We start from the raw sequence: 23,718 nt of genomic DNA on the forward strand, positions 1-23,718 counted from the left end.
TTTAGTTCTTTTAAAAAGTCGATTGTTTTCACTACCCCAAGGCACGGGGTGGATTATTATGGCACAGTAGTGCACAATAGAGAGGCACTATGTCATACTCTGGACTTCATATGTGACACACTTGTCCAAAATATTGGATGCTGGTGGTTTAAGCAAAGATTAATATTCACCAGCTTATATAAACTGCATGGAAAAAGAAAAGAAGACATCCAAGGTTAAATAAATTCAGAGTGTACTTTTATGAGAGCTGTATCAGATCATTTAAGTGAACAAGTAACCCTAAATAGAAATCTTTTAACAAATCATTGTTCGCAAACAAGAGTAGACAGGAAAGAAAAGCATGCGCTGGAATTAGATGCAGATGGGAATAATTCACAGCATCCAGGTCAAGCAGTATGGTGTCAAAGAGGCTGAAAGCTCAATAGAATTACTCTAGGGGTGAATTTGATCCATTATGTCTTTACAATGCACTTGACTTTATCTCATGGAAGATAAAGTCGGGTTTTTTTGCCACATACTCAACAAAAAAAGAACAGCACAATTGACTAAGAGGCGTTAAATAGAGAACTGTCTGGGAATGAACACTATTCTTTTTTGAGAGCTTCTTATGAAAACAGACAATGGGATTTCATACAAAAGAGCAGACTAAGGTTATCAATCTCATTTTAAGGGCAAGTGAATAAATGTTTGAATCAAAATGGTTTGTGTACATGACTATTTATTATATACACAGTGGGTCCTGTATCCCTGACACTGGCATTGTTGTGCCTTTCTAATCAAATAAAAAGAAAAGCAGCTTCTGTCCTTGCTGCTTATGGATAGTGAATCTTCTGCTGCTGAGCAAAGAGGTGGAAAGGCGTTCCACTTATCTATTCAAAAGCAGAACCAATTTATAGAGAACAGTCCTTGTTTTTTCTGTCTGGTGTCTTGACTGTTCTAAAGTGGTTCACCATATGCATGTTTAAAGTAAGATTTACAGAAATAATTTTCTTCCCAGTGGTTGTGTACAGCAAACAGGATTATTGTGAATTAGCTGGGTTGTTCCCACCTCCACTCCTGAAAGGAAATCGTGATGTCATAAGGTCATGTATGAGTACGTATTTATCCATGGGAATTAAATGGGGAGGGGCTTTTAAAAACCCACATATTTCTAAAATTAGAAACAGTGAGCTGGTTCGGATGATCATGTCTTGACTTAATAAGACAATTTGTTTTGTGAGCCAGCTTTCTGTCTGTATATGCTGACCCTTTGCATGGGTTGTAAATAAAAGAAATTAAAGCAAATTAAAAAGGCTCAAATAAACCACAATTTCTTGTTTCTTCTGAACCAGGAAGTTTGGAACAAGCCAGAATTCTAAAACAACTTGGTATTTAGCAAGCCACCAGGTATCAGTAGGTAGCAAGTGCACAGAATTCCATGCTGCTGAGTTAGTGAGAGACGGGCTGGATTTCTCCATCTCTTCTCTGCCAGTCTGAGGTGGAAGGAAAGTCACAATTCCTCAGCTTTGTCCCTCTCTGTCAACATAGTTGAAAGAAAGCATTTTTATTAGCAAGCTAATAAAAATGCTTTCTGCCAACTGTGTTGACAGGTTGGCTTTCATATACAGCACATGGAGGAGGAGGCTTTCCCTATATGGCTAGCATGAAATCAGTCCACTAGCCCCTTAGTAGGCTAGCAAAAAACAACAACATGTGAGCTAGTGTATTTACAAGGCAGTCTTCAATGGTTTGAAGCTGAGTCAAACTTACTCAAAAGGTGGCAACCAGTTGCTCCCCAGTTCAAACAAAATGGGAAGCTATGGTTACTTATGGACTTCTTACTTTAATTACAACTTATGTGAAGAGACTGTGTGCATAGGAAAAATGCTTACTCATATCTTGGCTTGTTAATCTGAGATACTATTGTCTGAACTGGCTCCTTATTGCAGTTCTTACTTTTATCATACTATGCAAACTGTGTTAAATAAATCAATGAATTAACTCACGTTAGGGCTTCTGAGTAATTATAATGAGGAGTAACTCCCAGAAACTTCTGCACTTCATCCATCACGATAGCTGGATCATTTCTCAGCTGCTGTCCATCAATAATTAGTAACTGGGGGGGGGGGTAGAAAAGTCAACTGTGAATACTGTATTTAAAATTCATTATATGTCAGACTTCAAACATTTTTTCACATACGCAAAGCTCAGTCTTTAAGAGGAACCGAGGTGCCCCGGGGATCAGTAATAAATCCATTCATATTTATCACCACTTTTAATGATCTAGGAGTGAGGTAAATGGCTCACTAATTAAATCTGAAATGATATTAAATTGGAAGCTGCTTAGAATACTAGTGATGGTAGAGAAGTAAAGATCTTGACCCAGATAAATTAGAACTATGGTTTGCCCTGAAAAATGCTATCAAATGTAGCTTTGAAAAAAAAAGCAAGATATAAAACATATGTATATCTTCTTTTTCTTAATATTCAGTCTGGTGACAGTTAAATTCAGAAGCAGAACAGGAAACAGTTTTTTGGGTGTGTGCCATTCTTTAATTGCTTGTTATCCTCTTGGACCACTATGAATGAGCAAGGGGCTCTAGGAGGTAAAGCAGCTGAGTTATTTTTAAGTTGATTGACCATGTGAGCTACTTACCCTGCGAATCAGGCAGCATCTTAGCAGGAAACCGCAAAACAACAGCAACAAAGAGATTGACAGTGACTTATCACATGAAACCTCATTTAGCAGGCCCTGCCTGTCACTACTATGGTCATAGTGGGACTTAAGATAGGACAGAAAGTGAAAAAACCTTAAAATAAGAAAAAAATACTGCGGTACATCATTCCAATGAATGCATGGGTTGTACTATTCTTCTAACTTTTAGGGAAGAAGCCCCTGGATATTTTGTGGCTCAGACAGTTGCCAAAATGATTTTGAAACAGCCTACCATGAAGATCAACATTTCACAAGGTAGCAGAGAGGGAGTAAATATTTACCTGATAAGGTGGAAAGTAAGTTAGCCATCTTTCTATATGGGTAGCATACCATCCAGGTACTAGACATTTCTTTTGAAGAGCCTTAAGCTCTGCTGAAGCATGATGTCCAGCGCTGATCACTTGATAGAAGGTAAACTTTAGAGCTGCAGGGTCTTTGTGTGATCGCTGGTGCTGGAGGGGAAAATATTGAAGTAATGCAAATGGAAAGCAGAATGGCCAGCTTCTACTCTTAAAAGGATACTTCTTTAATTTTAACTGCTTGACAATTCTAAATTGTGAATTTTATAGAAACTGGACAGATGAAATATATGATAAACTAATTCCAGTAAGGATACATTGTTGATTACTTTGGGTAACACACTAATAGGGTATGCACAGAATAATCAATATAATTTTTGTTGTTAATTACCTGCCCCTCACTTTAATTTCCCATGTAAAAGTGGGAAGAAGCTAACACTAACATCTTTCCTTGATTGCTTTTAGATCTAACCCATTTGATGAGCTACTTTGTTGAGAAATGACCATATTTGGGTTCTAGGAGGGTACAATTAGTCCTTTACCCAGGGACTTGAATATAGGTTTAGCAGTAGTAATGTTATTCTTATTAATGATAAAAATAAAATATTTTAAAAACACCATCTCAGCAATGAGAAACAGCGTGTAGTATGACTATACCAGTGACTGCCTATGCCAATGACAGTCAGATCACTCTGTTCCTTGGACTATTATTGTTAATAAGCTTAGCAGCTAGAAAACTTGAGCAGTTGTCTATACAATTAGTAATAAGGCAATAGAAGCTTGAGGGACAGGCAGGCCAGAGACATCCATTGACTCTTGTAGGACACATCCAATCTTCAGCTGAAGCAGTCTGTTGCTGCTTGTCACACCACACCAAAGCTCAGTCCCTGGAATCTTCAAGTAGGATTAGTAAAGGCACTGTTCTGAGACCCTGAAGAGCTAGATGGACCAATAATCTGACTTAATACAAGGCAGCTTTCTAAATTTCTAGGACAGTATTGAATTTTATAAGAAGCTAGCTATAAGGCAAAATAATATCATAATAGAAAAGTATACTATAATAAACTTATGAGAATTAAAGGAATGGATCACCAGTCTTTACCAGCAGTCCAATCTAAACCAAACCTATAGATTAAGAAATGATGCTGAAATCTTAATCCCATTTACGTAGGAATAAACACACTGAAATAAATGGGGCTTATTTATGAGTAGTCATACCTAGGATTGTGTGGTGACTTGCTAAGAAAGGCTTAATTCAAATAATGCTTTGTCCTTCAAAATAAAATAGAGGTGCACATGCTAAAACAAGCAACCCAAAATTCTTTATCATATATTAATCTAGAACCTGAATTAATTCTTAAATCTTCTACCTGATACCAGGAGTATGCTCGATCTGATGGATCAATGAGAATGGTGATGATTTTGGCCTTGGGAATCAAAGAAGCTGCTCGTTTTGGGGCTTCTTCAGAATGGAAATAGTTAGCACTCTTCTCAAAAAGGAAGTCTGTAGTAATGTTTGAAGGTGCAGGAAAGAATTCCATATACCTACAGAAAAAGAATATGTTCCTTAGAACAGTTTAGAAGTTGCAAGCATTATGCAGAAAGAAACTTATTTTGAGCACATTTAAAAAATTCAAAGACAAGCTTTATCTGTTATATTTTGTAATATGTTAAACCAATCCTAGGTGTCATTGTCAAATAGAAGCAACCAAATGTTTGCACTTGTCTGCTAAATGGTATTTCCTAATTAGATAAATGAGAAGTTTAGAAACTTTCCAACCACACACCTGGAATCACATTTTATCGAGGTTTTGGAGCAGGAACATTTGTTGATGTGATCTGGCCAGAAGCTGCAGCCATTCTGTCAGTGGCCTTTGATTCAGGCTTTTGTGGTAGAAAAACAAGACTGCTATGAGTTCTGACATCTCACAAACCTAGTTAGAGTGAAAAGCATATACAACTGCCTGTGAATCAATACAACTACCTTCCATGTCTGCTTTCAGCTCTGTGAGCATATTGATTCACAGACAATGCCATATGTTGTCCCTATAACTAGCCTTGCTAAATGTTAGAGTCCATGAAGACAGTCTGTCCAGGGAAACAACATTTGAGAAATTTCAACATTTTGTTTCCTTTCCCCCCAGTAATGTATCTTATTTTCTCCTTAACAACACTGTACAATACTATCAACAGAAGTGCTTCATGGAGGCTGTTCTTAGTTGTTGCAGTTCATTTGATGATCAGATTTACAGAAATGGAAGAATCTGAACAAACTGTGTGTGACAAATTGTGTGAGTCAGTCAGCAGCAAGCATTTTAGTTGACTAACCAAATAGACATGTGATATTTATTAACCACAAACCACCTGTTGGACTTAATAATAAAAATCTGTTGCAAAAATAAAACCAATATGGCACTTGTCATTCTAAGAAAGTAGACTACTCTCATAGAATCAGCATCAATGTGTGAGAACAGAGTTCCATGAGAAAACCTGCTAGAGCGGATCTTTTCTGGGATTGGTCCATCAGGCAAAATATCCTGATGCAAGACTGGGGCCCTCTCTTCAAGGATTATTTTCTCACTACTCTCTACATGGTATCAACAAACCTTCCCTCACTGTTAACATTATGGTTAATTAGAATATGACGGTTAAGTAGAATAATATGAATAGAATAGAATAGAATAGAATAGAATAATATAATATTATGGTTAAGTAGAAGACAGTGGACACAATCCAAGAGGAAGTTCATTTATGCCAAGAAAAAGACTACTTTTGCAGGGAACCCATTCATTTTAATGAGATGTGAACATGAAAATGTCCTACAGGATTTCCCTCTTGCACATGTGAGGAGTAAAACACAAAGATGTCTAAAATTACTGCTAAACTGGCTATTCCCCTGCTGGCTGTTTAATGCTGTGCCTGAAGCTGGAGGTAAAGGGGAGTCAGATTGTTTCAAAGAGGGAGAAAAAAGGAAGTGGAATGGTTAAGCCAGACTCAACTATGTTCCCCTAAAAATATGTGGGATGGTTATAGATCCTCCTGAAAATATGTGGGCTGGCATTCCACTACATTTTGAGTACTGTTTTAGCCATATGCAGGAGCGTGTTTAGGAAGACCAGCTTTTATGAAAGTGAACAGAAACCTCTAAAGAGACATGTAAGAAACACAGCAGGGGCTCTTTTTAAATTGCTACTTGCTACCTTAGTAAAGAATAGAATGTTGTTGTTTATATTGTCTTTTCGTTAGTAGCTGCTAGATAATACTCCATTTCCATTTAAGGCACAATTAAATAACGTGACAAATTGTAATTAAACTTCTCTTTGTATAATCAGAAGTATCTAATTGTTTGAAATATACCAGTATTTTCCAATAGCTGTGGTAAAATAAGGGAAGAAATCACAGATGGCATTTATTGTATTTGTAATTGATGCTACATTATTTGCACACACTTAATTTTTAGAATAGTAAAAGTTATTTTAGTCTGCATAAACAACCTCACATTGGTAATGCCATTTTTGTATTGTGCACAGTATAGAAATTTTGAGATTTATACTAGTAACCCATCTTACCAATCAATCCCCCTGTGGTAGTTATTTCTATTAAAGAACTGTACCTCCTCAAAGGTTTTGGGGCTGGGGGAGTTACTAATGATGGATGGATGCATAATCAGGAACAAATACAAAGCTGTTGTACCTGCAAAGAGAATAAAATCCACAAGTTGAGACAAGACAGGACATTCTATCAACTGGATCCTAATTTTATACATTTGTCTTTTGGGATAATCATCCTCAATTATACCAGCAATGAACTTTTAAAAACATGTATAAAATGCATGCAAAACTTTCTTCAATGAACAAAAAGTACTTGTCTTTAAAAAGTTTTCTTGGATCAATGCTCAATTGAAATTTATTTAAGTAGTAGCTGTATCTATACTGAGAACACCTGAGATTTTATTCACTTACATTGCAGAAGATGCACTGCTTTATTGTTTTATTTAAATTTATATATCACTTTTCCATTAAAAAAGTGCTCAAAGTAGCTCACAATAGAACAAAAATGCAAATCAATAAATCATTACAATAGCAATCAAATATGAAATAAATTCAAAACATAACATGGCAATCCAGCAAATAACTCAGTTTGATTATATTAATATTGTAACACTTTAGGGTAATCATAAAACAAACTCAATTGTTGAAACATCAATTAATAACAAATACAGTAAATGTTCAAATACCACTGAATGCCAACAGTAAAAATAAAGGAAAGCAAATGTTCCTGTTCAAACCAAACAAGTATAAAAAAATTGGTGTATGCTGGTATTTGGGTTATGTGTGGAAGAACACAACTCTAAATAAATATTTTTTGTTTTATACAATCACTTATAGTTTAATAGCCATTTTGGAGTAGATAGTTGTAATGTTGGGGCAGGGTCTATGAATCAAACAGAACAGCCTTGTGCTCTGTTGGTTCATAGAAGCTGCAGTGTAGATAAACCTGAGTTCATCATTGTTGCTCCTAGCTAATATTTTCTTCTACCAAGCCAATTCAATAAGCCCTTACCAGTTTTCTGGGGTCCAATAACCAGGAATTTTGGTAACCGATCACAGGTTTTTTCTTTTGACCAGATATCTCTGTGTCGCTTGTCATCACAAGGATTCTAAGTTAAGGAAAAAGCAATCTTTCATAATCATCATCATCATTATTATTGCTACTAGTCAACAGTAGCTAAATTGTCTAGTTTACATATTATATTGCAAGATAAATTTTAATTTCTAAACATTAAAATTAATTTTTAACTTTAATTTTTGAAAGATGAATATAAAATAAATATTACTGCTAGGAATCACTTTTCCTTATTATAATCCAATAGCACAATCCTATGCAATCAGCACTGAGTGCAAAGAGGCTTATTCCCAAGTAAGTGTGTATAGGATTGCAGCCTTAATTTATGTTTATCTAGTATCAGTGCTAAAATAGTTTATATTTATTCTATTCATAATATCTGGTACCACCATGTGGGCCATTTTTGGCAAGTGGATGGGGACACCCACGTGTCAATAACCTGACATCACAGGATGATTCAAACTTCAACATAAGGATTTAGGCAAACATAAGGCACCATTCCCCATCATGGATCACTGCCTTGTCATGGTGAAGGGGCTTGAATAACTCCAAGAAGCTCTGAGCTATGCCGTGCAGGGCCACCCAAGACAGACAGGTCATAGCCAAGAGTTTAGACTAAATGTGATCCACCTGGAGAAGGAACTGGCAAACCACTCCAGTATTTTGCCAAGAAAACTCCATGGCCATAAAAAGGAGAAGCTTTGAGAAGAAAGTGAGAGTTTCCAAGGCATGCTCTGGTTCATGGGGTCACGGAGAGTCGAACACGACTAAGACTAAACAACAAGAGTTTGGATTTGATATCCCGCTTTATCACTACCCTAAGGAGTCTCAAAGCAGCTAACATTCTCCTTTCCCTTCCTCCCCCACAACAAGAACTCAGTGAGGTGAGTAAGACTGAGAGACTTCAGAGAAGTGTGACTAGCCCAAGGACTAACAGCTGCATGTGAAGGAGTGGAGACACAAACCCGGTTCACCAGATTACGAGTCTACCACTCTTAACCACTACACTACACTGGCACCATTGGATTACAAAGGGGAGAAAAATCTCCAAATTACATAAATTGCTAGGTTGTGTAAAATACTTTGCTTTTATCTGGTTTTTAAGAAGCAGAGATATAGAAGGGGGGGGAGTAATGATAAAAGTGATACTGATTTTATAACATTCAGTTAGCAATCAAAAGCTTTGCTTAGTTAGATTCAGATTAGTAATCTGACATTAAGGGTAGAAAGCAGTTGAATGTATGCCGTATATGATTTTTATGCTGCATGTTCAATCCCTGGGATCTACAGGTAGGGCTGAAAAAGACTATCTGACTGCACAGAAGATTAAGCAAGCTGTCCGCTCTATCCCTCATAGCATGTTTCTTTAGCAATCTTACCTGCCAAAGAGGGTCCTTTTGCTCAGGGAAGAGTTCAAAGTACTTGTGAGCCAACTGAATTGGAGGTAGTGTCTGCAGCTTCAGGTTAGTCCAACTCTGAACAAAATTAGCCAGATTGACAAAGGTGTACAAACCCAAGCGGTCATTCCCATAGTTAGACAAGTGAGTCATGAAGATGCTGATCTGTAAAACAAAGCACATTTTTCTTACGGTATCACTAGATGGCAGTGAAGTTCCAGGGAAGATAACATCCATGCTATTTGTCCTTAATGCTCTGGCTACGCATGCTCTTATTGACAGGCATATCCTATGCTCTGCTGTGGTGGTAAGACAGCACAGTAAAGCACATTGGGCTCCCAAGGCTGGTATGACGTGGCTAGTTTCTATGCAGCATGCAGTTAGTAGTGCATCAGTGAACTGATGTTACATCAGCTGCAGTGATAAACTAAGTAAAAAAAGAATTTTGGAAGCATTGGGGAGACTTGTTCTCTACCACTATAGACTTTGAATAAGATACGATAAGTACCAATTTTTGGCCAGCAAATGTGCTTGGCAAATGAACAGCTGTTCAATTATTATTATCTAAATATTTTATTAAATGGACTGTATAAATAATATCCCTTCCGCCCAAAATTTTCTTACAGGAAACGGAACAAAAATAATAATCATGTATATTGTTATTAGATGCATATAAAATAAAGTTCCTCCAGATGGCATAAAAGGTCTGTGGTTACTTTTCCCCTGGTAGGAATCTAATGTTGTGTGTGTGTTTTTCCCTCCAAGAGTGCAGTATTTCAAACATTTCTATGCCAAGCAGGTAAGTCTAGATCTTCCAAGGATTTCCATCTCTGAACTACAGAATGTTGTGTAGTGATCAACAAATAAAGCAGCAATCCCTTGCATGGTAACAGAATTCCCTGCAAATTCAACAAGTTATTATAAGGTGCATACAATATCTAATATTTCCCCATGAGTGCTACTTTCCCTGCTATACAACCCCTGGAAAAAAATACAATAGCATTGGTTACACTTCCCTAGAAAAGATCTGAATGTTGTTAAAAATAACTGTCTGAATCAGAAGGGATTAGTCAACCCACAACTTGTGGTTACCAAAACCATGTATTCCTCTCCAAAGGCATGGGCTCTTGTCTTGACCTCACCTCTAAAAGACCGCATGAGACCAGAGACCATCCCACACTCCCTTTCCCAGCTCCCAACTTGGAGCTGGTGAAAAGGGTGGGGATTTCATGCAAAGCAAAAACGAAGCCCTTGTCCCACCTTTCACTCAGAGCTGGAAAGGGAGAGTCTGGAGCTATGTTGTGTTTCTATACTTGCTGGGTTGTTGAAGTATCTGGCAGGTGAGAGCAAAGATGCTACACGTCTGTACCCCTACCCTGAGGCAGAATCAAACCCCAAATTGCATGCTTTCCTTCAACTTTGGGGATGAATCCACTATTATTTGGAATGGAAAGACCAGATAGTTTGACTTGGTGTAAGGCAGCTTCCTGTGTTTCTATGGATCACATTAGCAGTCCTCCCTACCCCACACCTCCAGGATTGGGAGTCCAGGGCTCATAACTAAAGTTCATACAAGGGACGCAGGTGGTGCTGTGGGTTAAACCACAGAGCCTAGGACTTGCCGATCAGAAGGTCGGTGGTTCGAATCCCCGTGACGGGGTGAGCTCCTGTTACTCGGTCCCAGCTCCTGCCAACCTAGCAGTTCAAAATCACGTCAAAGTGCAAGTAGATAAATAGGAACCGCTCCGGTGGGAAGGTAAACGGTGTTTCCGTGCGCTGCTCTGGTTCGCCAGAAGCGGCTTAGTCATGCTGGCCACATGACCTGGAAACTGTCTGCGGACAAACGCCAGCTCCCTCGGTCCATAGAGCGAGATGAGCGCCACAACCCCAGAGTTGGTCACGACTAGAACTAATGGTCAGGGGTCCCTTTACCTTTACCTAAAGTACATACATTAAAGAGAAAGCATTGTATTTCAAACAATATTGTATTTTTGTATTCACAATACCAAATGCAGTATTTTTCTACAAAAGCTGCCCAACTAGCAAACACAGTGCTGAACTGCCTAGCCTTGCTTACATGGGAAACAGCTTGAATATGTTGTTAAAAGGCCCATTCATTGTAGGAATGACTGGATGTGCTAGAAATTGAAATACAGTCTAATATTATAAAACATTTCCTCTGCCTCAATCTGAGATAAGGCATTTCTTTGCATGACAGGAAGAAGGTATGATATTATTTAAACCTTTTCCTCACCCACAAAATCAAGGTTTAGAGAAGGAAAGTTGGATTTGCAGCTTTCAGGTTGCAATGCATTTTAAAACGTACCTTCTGTGCACTCCATTTCCACCCAAAGCTCTGCAATTCTATTTCTGTGCTGCTTCTTTAGCAGAATTTGCAACAAGCATCATCTCACAGAGAATTTGTTTAATGAGTGTCACCTTGTGACACTGCCTGGCTTGTGACTAAAGCCCGGGGCTTCATTTTTTGTTATTCTCAAAGCATGAAGAGATACAAAGAGATATAATTCATAGAACACAATCCCCCTTATAAAGCTAGAATGGTAAAAAAATGTATTTTCAAAAGATGGCTGTGTTCCCTTCAGGCAAGGAGTAATGTATTTTTTGGCCACATGTATAACCTTTTCAAATTTCTTTTATTATTTTTAGTGCTGAAGCCATAAGTAGTCTAGAAACTGGACTGTTACTTTCAACAAAGATATAATTGGAAGGTTTCCCCACAAAAGGTAAGCTTGATTTTTCAGCAGCTTCTTTTTCCTCCTACACCTGTGCTGACCTCTGACATTTATAATGTCAGTTCACCTCCCGGCAATTCTTTACCTGCCAACAACTTTAACACTGCACTGAAAGAGGGGGAAAGAGAGAGAACTTGAAAAGGTTAGTAGTTCAGGGAAAATATGTATTATTCTTTCCCTGAAGCAAATCTCACTATAATCCTAAGAATGTTATGGTGTGGAGGGTTTTTTTTTACTCTTTTTCCTTTCTTTTTTTAATAAAAAAGTGGACTGAATAGATCATAATAAATCATTTTCAAAAATAGGATGCTTTGCCAGGGAACAGAAAAAAATTCAACATGGACCTCAAATTCAGTTTTAGTTCCACTCTGCCTCTGCATTACAAAATGTTCAACATATTTGCAAGAAAAGAGACATGATAAAATGTTAGTTTCAGCTCATAGTGTTAAATCTAGGTTTCCTTTGCTGTTTTAAAATATGTTTATTATATGTTTACTGTTAGAAGGGATTCCAAAATCTGCCTGTCATGTTTTCAAGTTCTACTCAGGAAAGCTTATCACAGCAAAGTCTCAGATGTTTACAGCTGCTTCTCTATGGAGACAAATTTATATTTAGGAAGCCCACTAGTTCTTTGTAGCACTGTGAAGTCCAGCCCCTGAATGGCACCAAGACAAGACTCAGCAGTACGGAAGGAGGAATCATTTCACTGCAGCACTGTGATAGGAGAAGCCATGCCAGGAAAATTGGCCCTTCATCATCTCTTAACCATTTTTAGCAGCCTATAGTAAGGCCTGCCAATTGTAAGTCGGTCCAGGAGAGAACTTGAATGTATGTGAAATGTTCAGTTTATCAAAATAACATTCCACATGTGTAGCTATGTTAGTTTCCATAAGCAAATCCTACAAAGAGCATTGCCTTATATTAAATAATTATACACTTAATATTGGTACAAAGGTATCTGGAACTGGAGCTCATTTCTTCAGATGTGTGAAAATGCAAAACCAAACTAGGAACCAAAACAACCAGCATTTCATTATGCTTAAGCCCTACAATACATTTCCTACATGTGAATTGGTCCTGAGCAATTTCTTAGTGAATATATGCTTTCCAATTCTTCTCAAGCAAATGTGAGTCAGCAATGCACTGATAGCCTTTAACACCCCTCTCCCTTTTAGAAAAGGCAAGACAAGACTGAATGAATTCTACTAACCTTTCCACCCTTTAAAATGTGTGTTTTGGCACATTATTAGATTGCATCCCACCATCTTAAAAGCTTTCTTATTAGAGCAGTTCAGCATTTTGTTGCTTCAGTGAAAAAACACCCACCCTTTTTCACCTTTTCTCCCAAATGAACTTGAATTCTAACAGTGTTTCATTGCACTCCAAGGAAATTAAGATCCTTAAAGGAGAAAATTGAATGGAAAAAAAATGTTTTAAATGATGGTTTAGAGCTACATTTGGCCCCTGGCTAGTAACTGTTTTTTAATTTTCATCTTTTTCAGAACAGTAGCAAAGTTTCTCAATTTTGTTTTCCCATTGCACATAACCCTCTGGGCAAGCTGGATAATCATCTCCTTTTGACTTCTTGCTAGCATGCCTGCTTTCGCACACTGCAAAATCAAGAGTGGCAAAAGGTCTCCCTCCCCTTTGGATCTGTGTTCATTCCAAACCCTTGAAGTAGCAAACATTTCACCCAGCTTTTAGTTTATGATGAAAACATGGAGCAAAAAAGAAAAGAAAAAGAAAACAAGTATTCAGATATTACATCTTAAAATAGTTCAATGTTTTTTTGACAATGTGCTATTCTGCAACAGAACATCCCAGTTGAACCCAACAGATTAGAGGGCAGTGCCGACTGCAATACACAGCCTCCATTCATCTGAAAAGGGCTTGTGGGCACAAGACCCATTGAACCAGTTGAGAATTGCATACTGACACCGCTTTGTGGATAACATTGAAATTACAATATCATAGAATGGAACCATATCAGCTATTGTCCTTTTGTTGGTATGGGTTTTACTTTCTAACACAGTACTCCATTCCTACTTAGTACTGGGGCCATTTCCATTTAAGTTCATACCCTTATTTTGGTTGAAGCACTCACAAAACCTATCATCAATGGGAGGAACCCATTCACTGTGGTTTGATCACACAACTACAACCTACCAGAGCTTTCTAAACTTTTCATGTTGGTGACACACTTTTTAGACATGCATCATTTCACAACACAGTAATTCAGTTTTACTAGTGTTATCCAAGCTACCAGCATGAGTTTGACCAAACTGCAGGAGGCAGTGGAAGACAGGAATGCCTGGCGTGCTCTGGTCCATGGGGTCACGAAGAGTCGGACACGACTAAATGACTAAACAACAACAAGCAAACTGAAGGTTAAATTAACCCCTTCCAGCCCTGGGAGAAGTGTGGGGGTGTTTGCATGACACACTTACACACTGCAGCCAACACACATGTTATGACACAGTTTGGAAAGCTCTGACCTAAATGGTTGTGAATTCACCTTTAGAAAGCAACTGAAGTTCCTGCGTAGAGTCAGGGTAGCATTATGAGGACTCCAACCGAGGAAGGGAGGCTGGAAAAAACACTCTACCTTGGTCCTTTCCCCCTTCATCCAGTCTCAGGTCTCCAACATTCTCTGATATTTCTATCTGAATGTCTATCACCCCAAACTCAATTATGCCTGAGCCTGAATTTTTCATATTTGACCCTAACCCTGCCTCTCCTCAGTTACTCCTCATCTCTGATGATAGCATCATCATCCACTCTATTGTCCCAGAACAAACCTTGGCCATATTTTTAATCATCCTTTCCCTTTGCACCTATATTCAATCTACTGTCAAGACATGTTGCTGCGTTCTATACAACATAGAAAGCCTGTCTGTCCTCTCAGTTCTGTTGGCATCCATCCATTCGTCTCAGGAAACAATGGAGGAGTCTGCCTTTTGGGGTGAGATCAAGCTGTTGGAAGGTTGCAGCAACTGCTGCGGCTGTAGAGACTGATGCGCGACAGACATATTTTGTTGCAGCTGAAGGAGATGAAGGTGTCTGGTTGTGCTGCTGCATGTGGAAGGTGGTCGTAAGTTGCCCAGCAATCACTTCCACAAAGCAGCATTCTCAACATGCAAGCCTGGTAGACCTTCATCTTAGTAATGGATGTTAGCATCACATTCTCCTTTCAGTTAAATCTCTGATATATGCTCTACTTAAGTCCTAACCTGACCACTAAAAAAAAGGATGAAGGAAGGAAAGTGGTAACATTGTGGGTAAACAATTCAGCTTAAGATAGGAAATATGGGTTCTAAAACTAGATTAATGAAAATCAGAAAAATGCATTCCTTAATTTTGCAACTGAACTTAGATGACCAGATGAGCACACAATAAGAAGTTTGGCAAGTCTTCTGAATACTATTCAGGGTTCTGAAATACTGGTGATAACTTCCTTTTGAAAATGTTTGCTAGCACCAATATATTGCTCTAGCAGACTACCATAGGGACTAACATAAATTGGCTTCAAGCAATTCAATTCCAAGTACATATTTTCAAGTTGCTAATTCAATTTCTTACATCTTTTTGTCATTGGCTTAATTTTGGCATTAGGTTTACTTGATACATTGTTTAATAATGGGAGCAGAAGTAATGTCATGTAATCCAGTGCTTAAAAACAAAATGATTGGTGGTTAATGAATCTGTTTCACTTAAGTGCTAGAAGCAAATATTCTTTTAGTTTAATATAGTGCTGTTATTTTAGCTGCAGAACAAATGTTTACAGGCCACAAGAGCGTGTTTAACTTTCAGACCATCTATTTTCCAATTAATTTTGCATTGTGTACACTGTGTATGTTGGTCCCTGATATTGTCTCCATATTACTCTGAAGAGTTCAATCTCAGGTATTCAGAGACTCTTAACAGCTGCTCTTGCTCCATTAGACTCACAAAGTGACAGAATAATGAATTAGGTTTCTGTCTGCACTTGAATTTATTTTCTTAAATTTGTGAAGGAAAAATAACCTTTTTTTAAAAAAAAAGATAGATGGCATGAAAGAACACTATTCAAAGTTTGAAATAAAAAGGGTGCTGCCTGCAATGTCACACTTTTCTTCAACATAAGCTGTATAGGAAAATCTCACAACTACCATAGATCTCCATTAGTAAATATCGATAAGAGAGGGTTGGGTGAAAACTCAGTAAGTAATGCTTTAGTATCACTGAAATCAATGGAACCAGATAGTCATGGCTAACCTAAATCACATTGAATTCTGTGGGAGTAGATTTAATCTCGATCCAATCCAGAATTTTATTTTTTTGGATATATTTTTTAACAGAACCTGTTGGACTGCATAAATAATACAGAAAGCCATATTTTATTACAGATAGGCAGGGCATAACTGCTCAGACAAAACTGATTGTGTGTAGGATCCAAAGAAGAATGAGGTTGCTTCTAGTGGTGCAGAGAGCCTGGAGCAGCACCCTTTATGGTGGCAGGGCTGTAAGTGGATGGCAACATGGCTACACATATCCATCCTTGAACTTCTCTGGAACCAAGCTTTCATCTACTAGCCCAAAGAACAGGACTTGATGTCTGGAAGGTTTCAGCTCTGCCACACTGAGAAATTACTTGTGCCCTCAATTTCAGTTCTGTAATTTATAACATAAAATGCACTAGAACAAGAGTTCTAAAATATTTTGTCCCACAGACGATATCAAATCTGCCTAAAGCACGTACTCAAGCAGAGCATCATGCATTACAACACTGAAGGAGGTTGATGTGGAACATGAAAAGAGAGAGGGAGCAGTCTTGGAAGGAAAAAGGATCTGCTGAAAAATCAAGCTAACGTTTTGTGAGGAAACCATTCAATTATATATTTGCAATTAAAAGATGCAAAGCTGTCAGTTATTTAATTATCACTATTATTAAGAGGAAATATTGATATTCTGCACAAAATGTGTTAGGTTAGTTATGTAGGTTGGTTTCATGGACTAAACAGTTAATGAAATAAAGGTTTTGAGGATGGGTATAATACTGTTTGAAATCTCTTATCTGACCTGTTGTTTTCATCATCTGTATTTCAGTCATACCAACAAATTCTAAAGGCATACTATAAGCAGTACAGAAAGCCATCCCAAAGTCTGCAGCAACATCCATTTTTCTTACCTTTACAAGGCCATAAATAACACACAGGTATGATAAATGCCAATGTATGGTTCTCCATCTCTTTATAGGAAGTCCACGGCAAAGCTTACAAGGGCAATACATCTGTGGCAGCCTGGTATGATATCCTGATGAAGCACTATTATACTTAAGGCCTGTAAAGTGCTATGCGGTTCCAATTCATTGTTCAGAAAGAGCCACAGCTGGAGGAAACGAACTATTTAAATTAGACTTCCATTTTGAAATGAGGCTAATAGTGCCAGCCATATCTAGAAAGCACAGAAATCCCACACAGCCATTAGGATGCATTGGGGGGGGGGGTGTGTGTTACAAATCTCAACCATTGCAGTGGCTTTCTTATTAAAATTTCTGTAACACTTTTTTGGGAGCTAAAATTTAGGTAATAGACAGAAATGAGTATATCAAAAATATATACTAAATATTGCATCAGAAAACCCTATCATTAGTTAAATTAGTAAAATAATAATAATCAGGAGTTGTATCCAAGAAAATCATTGTGTGTGAGGCACAGCTTAGAATCATAGAATCTTAGAGTTGGAAGGGACCCAAGGGTCATCTCGTCCAACCACCTGCAACTTCTTTGATCACAATGGAACTCCTCCCAAACACCCCCCAGATCTTCCATGGAGGTTTGCCTAACCCTCCAGAGTGGGTTTGGGGGAAGTGAGAGGGCGCTTCCATTGCACTCATGGAAGGCATTCCATGCTGTCAATGATTAAGTTGAATACAATACCAGGATTCTAGGCAAATCAAATTATCTCTTCTCTTGCCTCTAGAAGGTTAATACTGAGTGACACCATAAGGTTTCTCTGGGCAGCATGTGGCACAGGGCTTGTACTTCGACAGAGATAGCTCTTATTTTGTGTTATCTGGTTTTTGGCAGAGGTAGAGTAACAGGACCTGAAGCACATGCCTTTCAGGTGGTCTAGAACAGTGGTTCTCAACCCGTGGGTCCCCAGATGTTATTGGACTACAACTCCCATCATCCCTGAGCTCTGGCCTTGCTAGCTGGGGGTGATGGGAGTTGTAGTTCAACAACATCTGGGGACCCACAGGTTGAGAAAGGCTGGTCTAGAAGGTTGCCAGTTTGTCATAAGGAGGATAACTGCTCAGGATACACTGAACTCGGGCCATTTATGCCCTTCATTCGCAGAATGTACCATGCCCCATGTAAATATAGCATAAACAGATACAGGAAGATGATTGCAGAATGGATGTGTTATCTATTGTAGCTAAGGAATAATGTCTACATGCATGGCAGGAAGCAGACATAAAGTAAAGATACAGAAGTATTCCTTTAGATTTATAGACAGGTGTGTTTGTATGTTGAACTCAACTTGGCCCTTGGGTATAATTGCTCTTCTACGGGCTCAGAGATACTGATAATGCCTTCCTGTCATGTTTTATTAGCTAATCCTGCAAAACAAATATACTACTGAATGGCACTGTTCTATATCTGGTTCAAAACCTACATGTTTAGTTTCTTCATCATTCACAAGATGCCCTTAGGAGACTGGTAGCATCTCATCCTTTGAAACACTGAATGGAAGTATGATTCTACTAGCCCATAATATTTATTTTCAATTGTCAACAAAGCAAGAAAGAGAGATGCAGCAGGTCAGATCTAATGGAACTCTACTGCACTTGAAAGGAATTATTCCATTTAGGATGGGGAAAGCAATTTTTGCCAATTTCCCCCTTCCTGCTGCAGCCCCTGGTATCAACCTCTTCACTGTTCCATAGGAATCCAGATTTTCATAGGGTACCATGACTCTGCATGGGGAAAGGAGGAATCTGTGAAAATCTCCACTTCTGTTTGTGGAACTTTCTATAAGTGCAACTTTTCATTAGCTAGGAACTGTCCCAAATGTTTCCAATATGGCCACCAAACTTGAGGACTTGTCCTTATCATGTCACTATGAATCTGCACAATGGCCCCTCTCATGCTGATCAAGAAGCCTCTAGCAGCTGTGGAACAACATAACCACTACTGTTTCTAATTCACATAAGGAGACTATTGCGGCAACAATTATCTGCTTCATTGAGAACTTACAGCCTTATCTCCCTTACATTCTAGTAGTGGGTTAGCCCAAGGAAGTAAGCAATAAAAACAGAAGAAAAATATGCTCAAAGGCAATCAAGTTCTTACTATGGATCAGCAAGCAGGCCTTGTTGCAGAAAAACCACCACAGTACTGTCAAAATGTAACACCATCAATGGTAATAACAGTATCACTGACTTGAAAATGAAGAAATATTAGCATGGCAGACAGCCATGTCTGGAAGCAATGCAATGTGAAGTAAATTGTCACCTGAGGTGCCAGGCTTGAAGTCATGACAAAAATAAAACAAAAGAATTCTATGCTGAGCAAAATAGGTAGCGTTAATTACTCAGACAGGCAAAGTTTAAAAATGTATATTCATCAAATAATCTGTGCCTTGGGACAGATAAGAGAGACATTTAATGACAGGAAGAAACACAAAGTACTGCGAGGAAAAGCTGTCACAATCCCTCTCCTTCCTTCCTAAACACTGGGTACACATACCAATGTTGTTGTTTAGTCGTTTAGTCATGTCCGACTCTTCGTGACCCCATGGACCAGAGCACGCCAATACACATACCAATACAAAGTATAAAGGGCAATTGGAAGCCACAAAGTGGGTCTGTGTGTATACAAACATTACTGCAGTGCTCTCACTGAAGAAATCTAAAATGGAAGAGTCTTCTGCCAGCAAAGCCAGCTTAGCCCAATGCAGTAGACAAAGGTCCAAGACTTTATGAGACAAGAGGAGGCCCATAACCTAACAAAAATGGTTTTGAGAATTTCTATTTAGGGCAGGGAGGCACAACCCATCTGTATGAGCGTATGAGGCCCCTTGCAAAGAAACAACAGTTACTGGGAAGCAATTTTAAATACTGTACATAAAACTGTTTTTGTGGAAGGGGTGGGTTGCTGTTTTTTTTGGCTTGTGGGCTTTTTGTTCTTTTTTATTATGTATTTTGTCTTTTTATCCTGTATTTTTATGTTTTGAACTGCCCTGAGATCTACAGATGAAGAGTGGTATACAGATTTAATAAATAATTATAAAATAATAAGTGTAATCCCGACCAAATGAATTAAAGTGAAAAATGAAATCACAGGAACAGCTGCCTTACATTAAACCAGACCATTAGTCCATCTAGCTCACTATTGTTTACACTGATTGGCGGTGGCTCTCCAGGGTTTCAGACAGGGGTCTTCCCCACTCCTACCTGGAGATGCTGGGGATTAAATCTGGGGTCTTCTGCACATAGAGCAGATGCTCTGTCACTCTACTAGGGCCCTTCCCTAGTCTTCATGGACTCCACGCTTGCTATCTCCTGATAGGTGGTCTCACTAGTTGGCTACAAATGATATTAAGGCTGCAATCCCCCACACATGTACATGGGAGCAAGTTCCATCAAATTCAACCAGACTTACTCCTAGGTAGATATGCACAGCTTTGCATTATACAAGCATTTATCCCAGTGAGTCTGTCCCTCCGTAGCCTATGGGTGTGCAATGATTATTTAAAAGTGAATAGTGTGCTATCAACACTGTTCTTTATGCACTGCTGGAATTTATGCTCTCTACATGCTTTATGAACACAATGGGCTTTGCTGCTAGGATAATTTTATACCTGCTATCAGATCACAGTTCAGCCAGCGACAGAGGGGATGTAAACCAATTCCACAAAAGTGCACGCATTAGAAGACTACTAGATGAGCTATTTTAGAACACAAGCTTTTATGTTTCCCACAAACACAGCAAACAGATAATGTTTTTGTGCATAGTACTAAACCTGAAGGATCTGGAAACTTAGAAGGGAATAGAGCTAATATAAATGATCAAGTCATGTAAGACATTCACATAGGCTACTATTTTACACTGCTGTGGCTGTTTTTCAGCACAAAGGAGGATGTAAAATAAACTTCATAGCACAGCCAAGGTGGTACTCTCCAGATGTTTGTAGAGTACAACTTTCATCAACCCCAGTCGGCATAGCCAAATGTTCAGGGAATATGGCAGATGTAGCCTAATGTCAACTGAAGGACACTAAATTATCTTACCCCTGTTTTATACATTTATTTCCATTATACAGTTAGATCTTGAAGTGCAGTTTGGTCTTGTCTGTGAGCTGTAGGGGTGACCAACGTTGTACCCATGAAGGCCTTCAGTGGCACCTCTGGGCAGAAGCCCCGGTTTCTAAGTTTTTGTTTAAAAAAGTACATCTATAGCCCTCCTAAGAAGTAAGTTATAAAACTAAATGCGCAGGTACCATTATAAGTGATTTCTGTGAAATGAGCCAGCTAGCTGCTCCCATCTGTCTGTGATTTTAGCCAATGAATTTTAGCTATGACTGATAAGTGAATTGCTCAGACATTAGGCAAGAGGAATCCCTGGAGTCCTAAAGAGCTGCTGTTTTCCCCTTCCCCTCAGTGCACTTTTCCTGTTTCTGCCTTTTTTCATAGTCCTTGGAATCTCTATAGTTTGTTCTTTTTCTCCTAACAACCAGGATACAACTTTCCCATGGTGAGTTCATCTGAGATCAGGCAGTCCCTGAAAATTATTTTCTGCAAATGCTACAACAAAACAAGTGTGGGTGGATTCAAAAGAATCACCCCTTTCTTCAAAAGGTAAATATGAAGACTTTGCAAAGAGGCTTAGGCATGTTCAGCAGCTAAACACCATTAAGAATTCATTGTACAGTCAACTTAAAAGTACAATGGAAGCCATGCCTATCCAGAAATGTGTCACATTGTGTTTAATGGGGTTAAGACAGTCTAGGCTTGGGTTTAAGGTTGGCATTGGAGGAAAATAGGGGTTTTGTCCCTGGAACAGTTGTATGGCAAGCAGAAATTGAACAGGTTAAGTCTTTTGTATAGCTTTAACTGACTAAACTAAAACACAGAGGGTTAATATGACTAACATTGGACAGCATAGTATGTCCATTTATTTTGGTGGGCCTCCTCTGCATATGACTTAGCTGGATATCACGAATATCTTTTACCACCGTGTTACTAAGCAAACAACAGGATATATTGAACCTAGACCAGAATATTTAATTGTAGAAATACATGTGACAAAAGTATTTGACCTTAAACGTATCAGTTATAAACTGAACTGTTAGAACCCAATACTAAGAATTTGTCAAGAATGTATAACTTGCTGCTGAAATGGAATACACAAGATGAAACAGTTAAATCAGCAATGATTAAGTGGGCACAGGACATTGGTCATAACATTATGTTTGCTGACTGGGAATGGTTGTGGAACACCGGGATAAAATTTACGGCATGTAATGCCTTAAAGGAAAATATTATGAAAATGATATATAGGTGGTACATGACCCCAGTCAAGCTAGCAAAAATCTACCATTTGCCTGATAATAACTGTTGGAAATGTAAAGAAACTGAAGGTACTTTTTACTACCTTTGGTGGACGTGCCCAAAGATTAAGGCTTTCTGGGAGATGATATATAATGAAATGAAAAAAGTACTTAAATGTACCTTCCCTAAGAAACCAGAGGCCTTTCTCTTGGGCATTGTTGGCCAATTGGTGCTAACTTTTTTTATGTATGCTACGACAGCAGCAAGAATACTCATCGCAAAGTATTGGAAGACACAAGATCTACCCACTCTGGAAGAATGGCAGATGAAGGTGATGGACTACATGACACTGGCCGAAATGACTGGCAGAATCCGTGATCAGGGGAAAGAGACGGCGGAGGAAGATTGGAAGAAATTTAAAATTTATCTTAAGAACTATTATAAAATTGATGAATGCTAAAATGTCGAGGTTTTGAGAAAGAAAAGGAGATTACAGCGACAAAAGATTAAGTTAAAGAAAAGAATAAGAAGAAATATATTTGATATAATTATTTAGGATTTGCTGAATTAATTATGGAAATTGGGATGTAGAAAGGGGAGGTTTGGGGGAGTCCGAGAAGTGAGGGATATGAAAAAAAGATTATGAAATTATACATGTTTGTATGTCTTTTTATTTGTTTGTATTGTCTATAAAAATTTTGTAAAACCAATAAAAAATTTATATATTAAAAAAATTAAACATATCAGTGATAGCAGCTAAATAAAAATACTGCCAATGGTTTAACTTGCAATTACTTAAGGTTGTGGACCTCTTTAAAACAAGCTCAATGATTATTTTCTTTAAGTGTCTTAAAATAATGTGATTTACTTACTGGATTGAGAACAACAGTGAAAAACAGTTCCCCACCCTGTATACTTTTGTTCAGTTCTTTAGGACCACCAGGATACTCTTTGTAGAAAATGGTGTGAGTAAAGAGACCACAAGTTTGTCGAGGAAGAACCTACAGAAAAACAGTGAGGGGAAGGGCAGAATGAGGCATGAGTCCCAGAAATTTTAATGGAAGAGATATTAACACGCACTTAATTCTCGCACTGTAATTGGTACAATTTGAATATGCTTAACTTTGTTGGGTTATTTTTTTAACCTTAATTTTGATGTACAGAAAAATGCACAGAATAAAGAAAAACTACAAACTCCTGGGGCAGCAGCATATTGATAGGTACAGTAGCAACACCCCATATTGTGCCAGTGCACCAATGTCCAAAGAAGCACCACATGAGCAGCTTGCTTGTTAATTTATTTATATATGTATTAATATATTTAATAATGTGTTGATATTTATAACTTTGGAAAAAACTTTTTTTTGGTAAATTGTTTTTATTGATTTTTCAAATCTTATCGAATCAGCCACAA

General features: G+C 38.2%; 1 protein-coding gene and 1 long non-coding RNA gene across 3 annotated transcripts in view; one reads left to right on the forward strand and one right to left on the reverse strand.

The window, feature by feature from the left end:
* Positions 1-16,803, forward strand: part of LOC308594770 — a 35,642-nt gene extending 18,839 nt beyond the window's left edge. Inside the window, exons 4-6 of one of the 2 annotated variants that reach the window (XR_014011591.1) lie at positions 2,865-2,950; positions 11,685-11,761; positions 12,308-16,803. This is a non-coding gene — a long non-coding RNA (uncharacterized lncRNA). The remainder of the gene's footprint in view (positions 1-2,864; positions 2,951-11,684; positions 11,762-12,307) is intronic. The other variant, XR_014011590.1, reaches the window with a different exon arrangement.
* Positions 1-23,718, reverse strand: part of LOC308594722 (bifunctional heparan sulfate N-deacetylase/N-sulfotransferase 3-like) — a 55,073-nt gene that overhangs the window by 3,779 nt on the left and 27,576 nt on the right. The window contains 7 exon segments of the mRNA XM_081208103.1: positions 1,986-2,095; positions 2,977-3,147; positions 4,365-4,539; positions 6,564-6,687; positions 7,558-7,654; positions 9,000-9,182; positions 23,177-23,305. Coding sequence (XP_081064229.1) covers positions 1,986-2,095; positions 2,977-3,147; positions 4,365-4,539; positions 6,564-6,687; positions 7,558-7,654; positions 9,000-9,182; positions 23,177-23,305 — 989 coding nt within the window.

Source organism: Podarcis bocagei, assembly GCF_964188305.1.
Source record: "Podarcis bocagei genome assembly, chromosome: 9".
Classification (NCBI taxonomy): domain Eukaryota; kingdom Metazoa; phylum Chordata; class Lepidosauria; order Squamata; family Lacertidae; genus Podarcis; species Podarcis bocagei.